Consider the following 11,797-nt stretch of genomic DNA (forward strand, 5'->3'; position numbering starts at 1 on the left):
ATTCAATGGTGATTATGTAAAACTTGCAGTCTGGATCAGCTGGTGTTCCACATTGAGGTAGTTTACAAATTTAAGGTATTGTGGAGAAAATACTTTTAATTGTCTTGTAATTTCAGGGAACTAGTGAAACCAGTTGCTGCACACAGGTAACTGAAGTTTAAACATTGACATTAATTAAGAACCTAAATACAATTTAGCAGTATTTGATAAACTAAAGAAACTTGATGACCAAATACAGCATCCCCATGTTGACCAAGTCAGTCAGTGAACTGCTTAGCTATTACCAGACTAAATCGAATATCAGTCTGAAGTTTATTTTTACCTTGTTTTCTCCAGGTATGTTGGGGCTCATGTATGTATACTGGACTCAGCTGAACATGTTTCAGACTCTGCAGTATCTTGCCATACTTGGCAGCATCACATTCTTCGCTGGGAACAGAATGTTAGCTCAGAAGGCAGTAAAGAGGTAAGGAATTCTCAACCAGCCCAAATGTTTTGTTAATTCTTCAGAGCTGTATGTTTGTTCTTAATCCATTTAAAGGATTGACTTTTTTTTTTAAAAATCAAATGTTGATGTTAAATATTTTATCGACACTTAAAAAGAAATGAAATATGTAACACTCGCCACACTGAATGACAGGAGCTGTATTCGAGGCTATTGAATTCAGGTAGAGTAATTTATGGTTTTGAAAGACCCCAAATGGTCAATATATTGAAAGGTGACTATTCCTCAGGGCCTCTCTGTGCTGTGGAGTTTAATGTCAGTATAACTGGAAGATAGATTGTGGGGGTGGAGCACAATCTTGATCAACTAAGGAGTCTCACAACACCGGGTTAAAGCTTGTGCTACCAAATAAACCTGTAGGACTTTAACCTGGTGTCGTGAGACTTCTTACTGTGCCCACCCCAGTCCAACACCAGCATCTGCACATCTTGATCAACTGATGTGCTGAACATAAAAATTGATGAAAAATTCATTTAGCGAACAATGAATTTAAGTTTCAAGAACTTCATGATCACGATAACCAAACAAAACTAGTAGCATTTAATGTTTAAAATTTCTGAGTATCTGCAATGGTGATTTACTAACATGTATTTGTATAATGCACTTAACATCATAAAAAATCCCAAGGTGCTTCACTGGAGCATTATGAAACAGAATTTGACACTGAATCACATAAGATAACAGGACAGATAACTTAAAGCTTTGTCAAAGCGAGGAGCATCTTGAGGGAATGGAGCAGGGTGGTGAGGCAGTCCATCACTTCAGTAATCGTGGACACATTCATACTGGACGGGATATCTGCTATTTCAACCATCGCATGCATATATCTGCAGAACATTCCTATCTGTGAAGCAATCGTTAAGAAGTTACACTTCAGTGCAATGCATTGTATCGTTCTCCCTAAAGTACCTTGCTCTAAAGCAGTGCTATCCCTGAGCTAGAAGATGTGTTAACTGCATCTGTCCAGAGACAGTTTCTGCTTTAATAAAACTTGTGAGCAAGGTGACTCAGTGTGGGTGGCAGGCTGATAATGGCCGGCTCCCAGCCAGGGCTGATGGAGTTCACTGTTACTGTTCCTTTTTCAGAGCCTCTGACGAAGGGTCGTCTAGACTCAAAACGTTGGCTCTATTCTCTCTCCACAGATGCTGTCAGGTCTGCTGAGATTTTCCAGCATTTTCTGTTTTTGTTTCAGATTCCAGCATCCGCAGTATTTTGCTTTTATCACTGCTCCAGTTGTTAGGTCCCCTTAGTGTGCCGGGATGTGTAGGTTAGAGGGACTAGTACGGTGAATATGTGGTGTTATGGGGATAGGGCCTAGGTGGGATTGTTGTCGGTGCAGACTCGATGGGCTGAATGGCCTTCTGCACTGTAGGGATTCTGTGTCAAGGGGATGCAGTTTTTTGCTGTTTGTACCAGCTCAGTTGATCAAGACAGGTGATTTCGCAACATGGAATAGTGTTCCATTCTCTACTTGTGGCATTCTTCATTTTGATGCACAAAATCTTTCTAACAAAATGCAGGAAGCAACAGAGCAGCTCTCTGTAGAAAATGAAACCTCAGCACTGGATTCCCATTATTGGCAATTTGCATCTGATCCAGGTTCTGCTGAATGAAATCTGTCATTGTAATGTAGCATGGGTAGCACAGTGGCACAATGGTTAGCACTGCAGCCTCCCATTCGATTCCTGGCTTGGATCACTGTGTGGAGTTTGCACATTCTCCCTGTGTCCGGGTGCTCCGGTTTCCTCCCACAGTCCGGAGATGTGCAGTTTAGGTGGATTGGCCATGCTAAATTGCCCTTTAATGTCAGGGGGACTAGCTAGGGTAAATGCTTAGGGTTTACGGGGATAGGGCCTGGGTGGGATTGTGGTCGGTTGCAGACTCAATGGGCCAAATGGCCTCCTTCTGTACTGTAGGATTCTATAATTCATTAAGTCATATCGCGGGGATAAATAGGCTGGAAAAACTAGTTTTTTTGGGCGTTGCATTGGGTGACAGTTCTGAAAAAGCGATGCTACCTACCCTTTTGTCAGAGGAATGATTGGAAGCAGGAAATGGAACATTTTTGAAATGTTGGAGATTATTTCAGATAAAAATATAATACTGGAGATACTGGAGATTTGAAATAAAAGCAGAAAATAATAGGAAAACTCAGGACTGGCACCATCTGTGGAGAAAGAAATAGATTTAACGTTTTGAGTCTGTTATGACTCCTCTTCCGCTTTTATAGAATTATAGAATCCTACAGTGCAGAAGGAGGCCATTTGGCCCATCAAGTCCGCACCGACCACAATCCCACCCAGGCCCCACCCCCATAACCCCATGCATTTACCATAGCTACTCCCCCTGACATTAAGGGACAATTTAGCATGGCCAATCCACCTAACCCGCACATCTTTGGACTGTGGGAGGAAACCGGAGCACCTGGAGGAAACCCACGCGGACATGGAGAGAATATGCAGACTCCGCACTGATAGTGACCCATGCCGGAAATCAAACCCAGGTCCCCGGCGCTATGAGGCAGCAGTGCTAACCATGTGCCACCGTGCTGTTCCATGCATTTCAGAGCTGTTAGCTACTTATGTGGTTTTTGCTGGAGCTTATTTTTATCAGATTGATAGATTGTTGGAATTAGTTTATTTTTAAATATTGATATTTTTACACTTTTCTGACTGCTGTTATAGAACTGAGCGGAGAAATGCAAAACAGCTTTTAGAACGGTTTTGTCATATCTTTCATCGTTCAGATACTACTTGACCCCAACCCGCTTCCCCATCAGAAGTGATGGATATGCTGTGCTGAGTGCAACTGTTCAGCGTGTGTTTATAAACCCAACTGTGCCAAGCAAATTAAAAATAGAAGGGCTTTTTTTGTGTTGATTTTACATATTTGCGTGCGGTTTTGTTTCATTTGGCTTCAGGAGTCTAAAACTATTATCGAATTCAAAGCGTTCTCTGTCGTAGAAGAATTTAAATAAATTGCATTTTAGAACTGTCAACTACTTATGTGGTTCATTGGTCACTCATGCAATCAAATTAATTTTGTACCCACACAAACCAAATAGAAATGATATTGGTACCCTTTGAGGACTATAGCATTTCAGCTATAAAATGCATTATCTGTAAGTTGTCCTTTTTATTCCGCGATTGCCAAAAGTCGTAGAACAATGTGGCATTGTAAATGGTCTATGCTGAAGCTTCACGCTATGACAGACTCGTGCAACTTTCCAGTTGCAGCCTTGAGAGTTAACACAATGCAGTTTAATATAGATTTAGGGCAATCCATAGCAGTTGACCGCAAGAGCAACATGTGTTTATTTAGCTCACTTTACATTGAAAAACGTTGTAGGGGTCTTCTCACAGTGAGCTGAAGGCAGTATTATTTGGAAGGATAACCAAAAGCGTAGTCAAAGAGATTGATTTGGAGGAAGGTCTTAAAGGACAGAGAATTGGAGTGAATTCTGAGCGAGTTGAGGAGTGAAGTGTTGGGGTTTGGGTGGAGTGAGAGCAGTGCTGGTAAGGGGGATTGGGGCTGAGCTGTGTAGTCGGCCATAAACAGGAAAACAGAGTTTGAGTGACTTTTGCACAGGATTTTAATAAAAGCTGCAGGAATCAGAAATAAAAGCAGAAGATGCTGGGAAAACGCAGCAGGTCTGGAAGTATCTATATAGAGAGAAGAATTGTTAACGTTTCAAGTCCAATGCGAGTCTTCTTTGGAATTCTCCTATGTATGAAAATTTTAATTTTGAGGATTTGTGCAGCCCAAGAGTGAGGAATGGCAGGTAATCAGGGCAATAGGTGTTGTGGAATAGGATAAGAACAACCAAGGTTTTGGGTGGGATGTCATTGGTATGAAGTTTGGCTCAGGGTCTAACTGTTTGGTTCCACCTGAGATTGCGGTCAGTCGGGAGAGCTTTCTTTCTTTGCTTCATTCCTTCTTCCTTTGCCTGAAGGCAATCTTTTGGCTCATTGTCTGCTGATGCTTCATCTTGAGCTGTTTTTCTTGGCAGTGTTTGTCAGTTGTGGTTTACCATTGCCTTCCACTCTCAGCGGTAGAGCAAGGTGCATTGGCCATGCTAAATTCTCCCTCGGTGTACCCAAACAGGTGTCAGAGTGGTGACTAGGGGATTTTCACAGTAACTTCACTGCAGTGTTGATGCAAGTCTACTTGTGACACTAATAAATAATTTGATTTTGACTTGATTTATTATTGTCACATGTATTAACGTACAGTGAAAAGTATTGTTTCTTGCGTGCCATACAGACAAAACATACCGTTCATAGAGAAGGAAACTAGAGGGTGCAGAATGTAGTGTTACAGTCATAGCTAGGGTGTAGAGAAAGATCAACTTAATGCAAGGTAATTCCATTCAAAAGTCTGACAGCAGCAGGGAAGAAGCTGTTCTTGAGTCGGTTGGTACGTGACATCAGACTTTTGTATCTTTTTCCCGACAGAAGATGATGAGAGAGAGAATGTCCGGGGTGGGTGGGGTCCTTGATTATGCTGGCTGCTTTACCGAGGCAGCGGCAAATGTAGACAGAGTCAACGGATGGGAGGCTGGTTTACATGATGGATTGGACTACATTCACGATCTTTTGTAGTTCCTTGTGGTCTTGGGCAGAGCAGGAGCCATACCAAGCTGTGATACAACCAGAAAGAATGCTTTCTATGGTGCATCTGTAACAGTTGGTGTGAGTCGTAGCTGACATGCCAAATTTCCTTAGTCTTCTGAGAAAGTCGAGGCGTTGGTGGGCTTTCTTAACTATAGTGTCGGCATGGGGGGACCAGAACAGGTTGTTGGTGATCTGGGCACCTAAAAACTTGAAGCTCTCGACCCTTTCTACTTTAAATAAACTTTAAAACTGAATCTGTGTCCAACACCCTTCAGGCAGTGCATTCCCAATTGTAACATGTCATGTAAAAAAAAATCTCCATCTGCCTTCCTGTGACCAACCTTCCTGCCAGTGCAAAATGATTCTCTGTATTTAATAAAACACCTCATAATTTTGAGCATCTTTATTAAAGGCTTCAATTACCTACTCTGCTCTAAGGAGAACAATCCCAGCCTCCTGAGTTTCTCGGTTACTGCAGTCTGTCTTCCTTGGTATCATTCTGCGTAAGACTCCGATGCCTTGACATCTTTTCTAAAGTGTGGTGCCGAGAATCGGACAGGATACTCCAGCTGGGACTGATTTCCAAAGCTTCAGCCTAACTTCCTTGCTTGTGTACTCTGCGACCCTTTTATAAAGCCATGGCCCAAGTATGCTTTTTCAGCAGCCCTCCCCATTTTTCCTCCACACCTATGTTCCCTTTTTAGATCTTTCTAACTTAGCAGGGTAACTATGAGAAGTAGATGTTTGTTTATGCTGCCGGCTGCTTTGTCTGCAGATGACTAATCGTATATTTTTTTGCGAATTCCTGTTGGATCTATAATTTTAGAAGTTCAGCTAAAGCCATTTAAAAATAGATTTGGATGTATTTTCTCATAGGAGCATGCAAATCATGAGGGAAATTTGTTTTTAAAGTCACCCAAGGTGCAGTGTTTCACAATGAAAGGATGCAAATTATAAGTCTGTCATGATATTTGACAATTCTTTAGAATCTTGTAAAACAAACACATCCAATGGACTTTTGCGGTTAATTTATTCAGCAAGTGTAGAGAATTTTATTCCATACATCTTACTAGAGGACAGGCTTGGACTCAGCTGTGACGTTCACCAAGATCAAATGAGGCAGCATGACAGCAATAAAATTGTCATAATTCACGACAGTGCCTTTAGCTTAAGGAAAATAAATTGGAGGGATGCATTCTGATTGTAATTCTTATCCAACCCTTCTGGAAGTATAAGTCTATGATGACAAAATGGGGGCTTGCTGTTATTTCCCCTATTATTGAAAATCCTGTCAATGGCAACTGCTTAAATGGCTCCTTGGCAAGGTACCTAGAAGTTTAAAGTTTATTTATTGGTGTCACAAGAAGGCTTACATTAACACTGCAATGAAGTTACTGTGAAAATCCCCTAGTCGCCACACTCCGGCGCCTGTTTGGGCACACTAAGGGAGAATTTAGCATGGCCAATGCACTTAACCAGCACGTCTTTCGGGCTGCGGGAGGAAACTGGAGCACCCGAAGGAAACCCACGCAGACACGTGGTGAACGTGCAGACACTGCACAGACAGTGACCCAAGCCGGGAATTGAACCCAGGTCCCTGACGCTGTGAGGCAGCAGTGCTAACCACTGTGCCGCTCCAGGTACCTGAGAATGCCGATTGGAGCCAGTGAAAAATGTCGGCACAAAAAAAAGGGGACTTGTTGAAGCACTGGAGGCTGCTGTCACCCAAGCATGGACCCGTGACTCCACAATTGGGAGTGGAGTTTGCTGTTTTCTTTTACATCTATAATAGTTTTTATATCTATAATTGTTGAAACAACAATAACACAAGTTCATATCTAACTGAAACATTTTTTTTTGTTTAAAACTGTTCCAGTAAAGCGCGTGTGAAATGGGGGATGAAAACAATCAAATGTCAGAGATAGCAGTCACTGCAGTAATTTGTTTTTAAAGGAATGGGTTGGAAATTTTCCAATGAAAAATGCCATGACATATCGCTAGAGTTATTAGTAAACCTCCAGGGGTCAAAAACTTCCATGTAGGCGTCAACGATTTGACCTTTTTAGTGTGCACGGTTGTGAAGTTTCAACCTATCATCAGTGGCACTTCACTGAACAATGTCTTATTCTATGAACTTTACTTTGAATCATTTTTCCTCTGTCCTTAAAGCTCTTTGTCTTTCTAAATCTCTATTCCTCTCTCCTTTGCCAGGATTGCAGCAGAGCAAAGCAGTAGATTGGCAAAGTATAGGACTCTTCGGTAGAAGGGTTTCTAAGCAACCTAACCCAAGTAAGGGTTTTAAGCGCATCAGCTGTGTACATATATGTATGTGGAAAATTAGCGTCTCTGATGTGCATGTGAACCATTAAACATCTCCCATTCCGCTGTGCATGGCAAAAAAACTGTTACTGAAATTTGTAATAAAATTGTCTTAGTTTTACATGCTCATTTCAAAGTTAATTTTATCACTGTTGGGCTCCACTCCCCTCATCGGCTGTGAATTTCCGCCAAGCCAGACCTTGTTTGGAAGTTTGATGCTCATTCAAAACAGAAGTTCTTTAAATCTGGTCCCAGGCGCGTCGAGATCAGGCCAAGATTTGAAAGCAAAGTTGTTGCAATTCTCTGAGCTTGAGGTGACAAAGTGTAAATTCTCTTTTTTGATATTTTCCCATTTACAATTGTTGATGACCTTGGAATTATAGTTAAGATTTTGGCTTGGAATTAAGGATGGATGTTAACTGTAGAAAATTAGAGGCTTTCATTATATTTAAAGAACCATGTTAGCCCAAGAGACCAACCAGCACAGCAAGCTCTTGTCAACTCTTTCAAAGAGTTTCCCTACTTCTTCCCACATAGTCCTTCAACTTTAGTTTTGTATTAATATTGTTTCATTAAAGCCTGTTAAATCTAGATACGCAAGTACTTATAAGCATTGGATAATGGATCAGGATTGAACCTGAAATGGAATTAAATATATAACAACTTGTAATGTTGCAAGATAATCTTGAAAATAAATGTTATAATTTGTGCTAACTTCAACAAGAATAAGAACTAACAATACCGTAAGGGTTAGAATTGCACAGTAGTGATCTGGGAATGCGCGATCATTTAACGTGGACCTTGATGGAACCCAACTATAAACTATATTTGGGAGCTGACGGTAATGAATTTTCGAGCAATTCTGTTGAATGGGACATGTTTCTCCAGTGTTGACCGTAATCAGCTGCATGTTGTCCTGCATGCTTCGTTTTCATGTGTCAATGTCATGTTTCGTTCTTTGTACGTTTTTCAAATTGCTAATAGGTCACAATTATTCAGGAAAAGTATTACTTTGTAAACATTCTGGCATCCATACACGTACAGTTGAATTGTTTTGAATTAATTGAAGTTGTGATATAACTTTTCTGGATAAACAGAATTGTATTGCGTTTCTATCGTAGAAAAGTGAAGGCAATCTTCAGTGGCTGCAGATAGAGCAGAGATTGCATTTATAAGCTCAGGTGACTAAATAGTGCGATATCTTAGTTTTTAGTTGAATTTTAGCTTGTGCAGTGCCTCTTCAAGCTGCCCTTTGTCTAGTTTGTCAGTAATTCCATTCATGTGAAATGCTTGGTTTGGTTTGATTTGATTTATTATCGTCACATGTATTAGTATACAATGAAAAGTATTGTTTCTTGCTCGCTATACAGCCAAAGCATGCCATTCGTAGAGAAGGAAATAAAAGGGCGCAGAATGTAGTGTTACAGTCATAGCGAGGGTGCAGAGAAAGATCAGCTTAATACGAGGTAGGTCTGGTGTCAGCAGGGAAGGAGCTGCTCTTGAGTCGGTTGGTACGTGACCTCAGACTTTTGAATCTTTTTCCCCATATATGGTCTTGAGTTAGTTTTATGGAATAACAGTAATTTTATTCATGATCCAATTTACCAAAGCCAAATTTGTGGGCAGTTTTTAATTAAGTAATCCCGACTCCGTTATGTGATTATCTTTACCACGGAGTAACGTTCTTGTATGTCAGTGAGACTGTAGAAATGCAATGTTAATTTTTCTGACCACTGCCCAGCCCTTCATTTATCTTAAATTATACTGAAAGCACCTCATCACTTTTCAAAAGTTTTGGGAGAAGCAAATGGCTAATAGAATGGGCACTGATAATAGAATTGTTGCAGGTTAATATCAGATGGTTTGAAAAGGTACAATCTGAGTTTTCTATTGTTCTCAAATGGTCGTTTTTCAGAGATAATATTATTGCACTGAGTGACTTGCATGTTTCAGAGCTCTTAGTACTTCTCAATGTCTGTCTCCAAAACAATTATTTTACAAAATAGCACTCTAAAATATCCTTATTTTTGTAAAAATGTGCTGCCATCTTTTTCAAATGTTGCTGCACAAACTGCATGTGAAGATGAGAACGCATGGACCCTAATTTACCAGATTCTAATTCACTGTATTGCTATAAATCTTTTGGTGTTTCTTTAAACCAGGCAAAGAATATCTGAGATAATAGAGCATCTAACCATCTCTCCCAATGAGATCAATAGAGCATCTAACCATCACTCAATGGTGTCATCATCACTGAATTCCCACCATCAACATCCTGGAGGTTACCTTTGACCAGAAACTTAATTGGACTAGCCACATAAACACTGGCTACAAGAGCAAGTTTGAGGCTTGAAATTCCACAGCAAGTATCTCACCACCTGACTCCCCATAGCCTATCCACCAGCTACAAAGCACAAATTAGGTGTGTGAGGAATAATCTCCACCTATCTGGATGAGTGCAGCTGCAACAACACTCAAGAAGCTCGATACCATCCAAATCAAAGCCTTTTTCATTAGCATCCCATCCACCAATTTAAACACTCTCTCCCCCCATCACTAACACAGTGGCAATAGTATCTACCATGTACAAGAAGAACTGCAGCAACTTGTCAATCTCCTTAGATAGCACCTTCCAAATCTACAACCTCTACCACCTGGAAGATCAAGGACAGTAGATGGGAGCACCACCACCTGCGAGTTCCCCTCCAAGCCACACACCATCCTGACTTGGCACTATATCGCCACTCCTTCACTGTCACTGGGTTGGAATGCTGGAACTCCCTTTTACAGCACTGTGGGTGTACCTACACCACATGGACTTGCAGTAGTTCATGAAGGTGGTTCAATAACACCTTCACAAGTGTAACTAGGATGGGCAACAAACTGGCCGAGCCAGCGATATCCAGATACCATGAAAGAAATTTTTAAAAAGGACAAATTGCTTTCGTGTAAATGAAATTCTAATGAATCTATTTTGTGAACCAGTGTTATATTGGATGTATTGTTCTTCCGGTTTTCTACTCTCAAATGTTCAGTGCACCCCCAGCCTGTGTATTTAACAGAGTTGCTGATTATCAATTTTCCGTGCATGCAAAAGAAGTCAGATTCAGATCTTCATTAAACAAAGGGTGAATAGAATATTTTCAGCTCATCTTAATGGTTCCTCTCTAAGACAGCTAAAGGGAAACCACATTTTGAGTCCGTCACTTGTCACACTAACAACTTGAAAGTGAACTCAACAGGGGCCCAGAGTAATTCTTAAAATCATGCTCTCTGTGTGGATTGATGTGAAATAGTAAGAGCAGTCACTTAACTTCAAGTAGCTGTTTTAAAACTCAGACCATGTCATTCTTAAATTCCCATGATGGTGTAAATTCGAGAGAGTTTTAACTGGAGCATTCAAAGAAAAACTGTTCAAAGAAAAAATGCAGCAATGTGGATGTGATGTATACCACACGTAGGCTATGTGTGACAGAATGCACTGCAAATCAAATCAGCTATACCTGTGGAAGATAGTTAAAGGCTCAGCTTGGAATTTGCAGAAACTCAGTGTCTGGGCTAGAAAAATAAATGGTTTATTGATTGGCATTTCTTTCAAAGGATTTGTACATTTTTGGTTCAGGAGAAATGGTCAGTAGATGACCAGCAGGTAAAGGAATTTTACATGGTAGCTGTTCACATTATGCAACCGTGTTCATTATTTAATGCAGCTACACTGAAGAGTCATGGTACTGATGGTGTTTTTTTTCCTCTAAATGTATCTGGTTTTCTTCTTTCAGATCAGAGAATTAATAGAAGTCTATGAAAAGGAAAATTCTGAAGATGAAAAATATTTCTAAAGCCTGAAGATGTGCCACTGAATTGTGAAACCTGATTGTAATTTCTTTTTTGAATTGGTGAAGGTATTTTTTTTTTAACAAGTGCACTGATATTTGGTCCACATGAGGCTTGATTTTTGCAAGTGCATCTTTTGGGAACATCTCAAACATGTGCTTAGCTTCCCTTTTGGTTCTCTCTGGTTTTGTAATATCAGTTATGTTTTCTGCAATAAACCTGTGCGGGAAATAAAATATTGTCATCACCTTTATTGAAATGACCACCATACTTTTAAAGTTTCTCTGGAGCACACACGATGGAAATGTTTATGGTCACTTAGCTACTTGCTTATGTATATGTTTGCTTATTAGTCACCAGTAGGCTTACATTAACACCGCAATGAAGTTACTGTGAAAATCCCCTAGTCGCTACACTCCGGCGCCTGTTCGGGTACACTGAGGGAGAATTTATCATGGCCAATGCACCTAACTTGCACATCTTTGGACTGTGGGAGGAAACCGGAGCTCCCGGAGGAAACCCACAC

General features: G+C 40.6%; 1 protein-coding gene across 2 annotated transcripts in view; it reads left to right on the forward strand.

The window, feature by feature from the left end:
• rpn2 (ribophorin II) overlaps nt 1–11,507 on the forward strand; it is a 45,903-nt gene extending 34,396 nt beyond the window's left edge. Inside the window, exons 16-18 of one of the 2 annotated variants that reach the window (XM_078236696.1) lie at nt 337–466; nt 7,330–7,407; nt 11,217–11,507. In XM_078236696.1, coding sequence (XP_078092822.1) covers nt 337–466; nt 7,330–7,381 — 182 coding nt within the window. In that variant the 3' untranslated portion in view covers nt 7,382–7,407; nt 11,217–11,507. The remainder of the gene's footprint in view (nt 1–336; nt 467–7,329; nt 7,408–11,216) is intronic. The other variant, XM_078236697.1, reaches the window with a different exon arrangement.
• The last annotated feature ends 290 nt before the right edge of the window (nt 11,508–11,797 follow it).

This window comes from Mustelus asterias, chromosome 20 (genome assembly GCF_964213995.1).
Source record: "Mustelus asterias chromosome 20, sMusAst1.hap1.1, whole genome shotgun sequence".
NCBI lineage: Eukaryota > Metazoa > Chordata > Chondrichthyes > Carcharhiniformes > Triakidae > Mustelus > Mustelus asterias.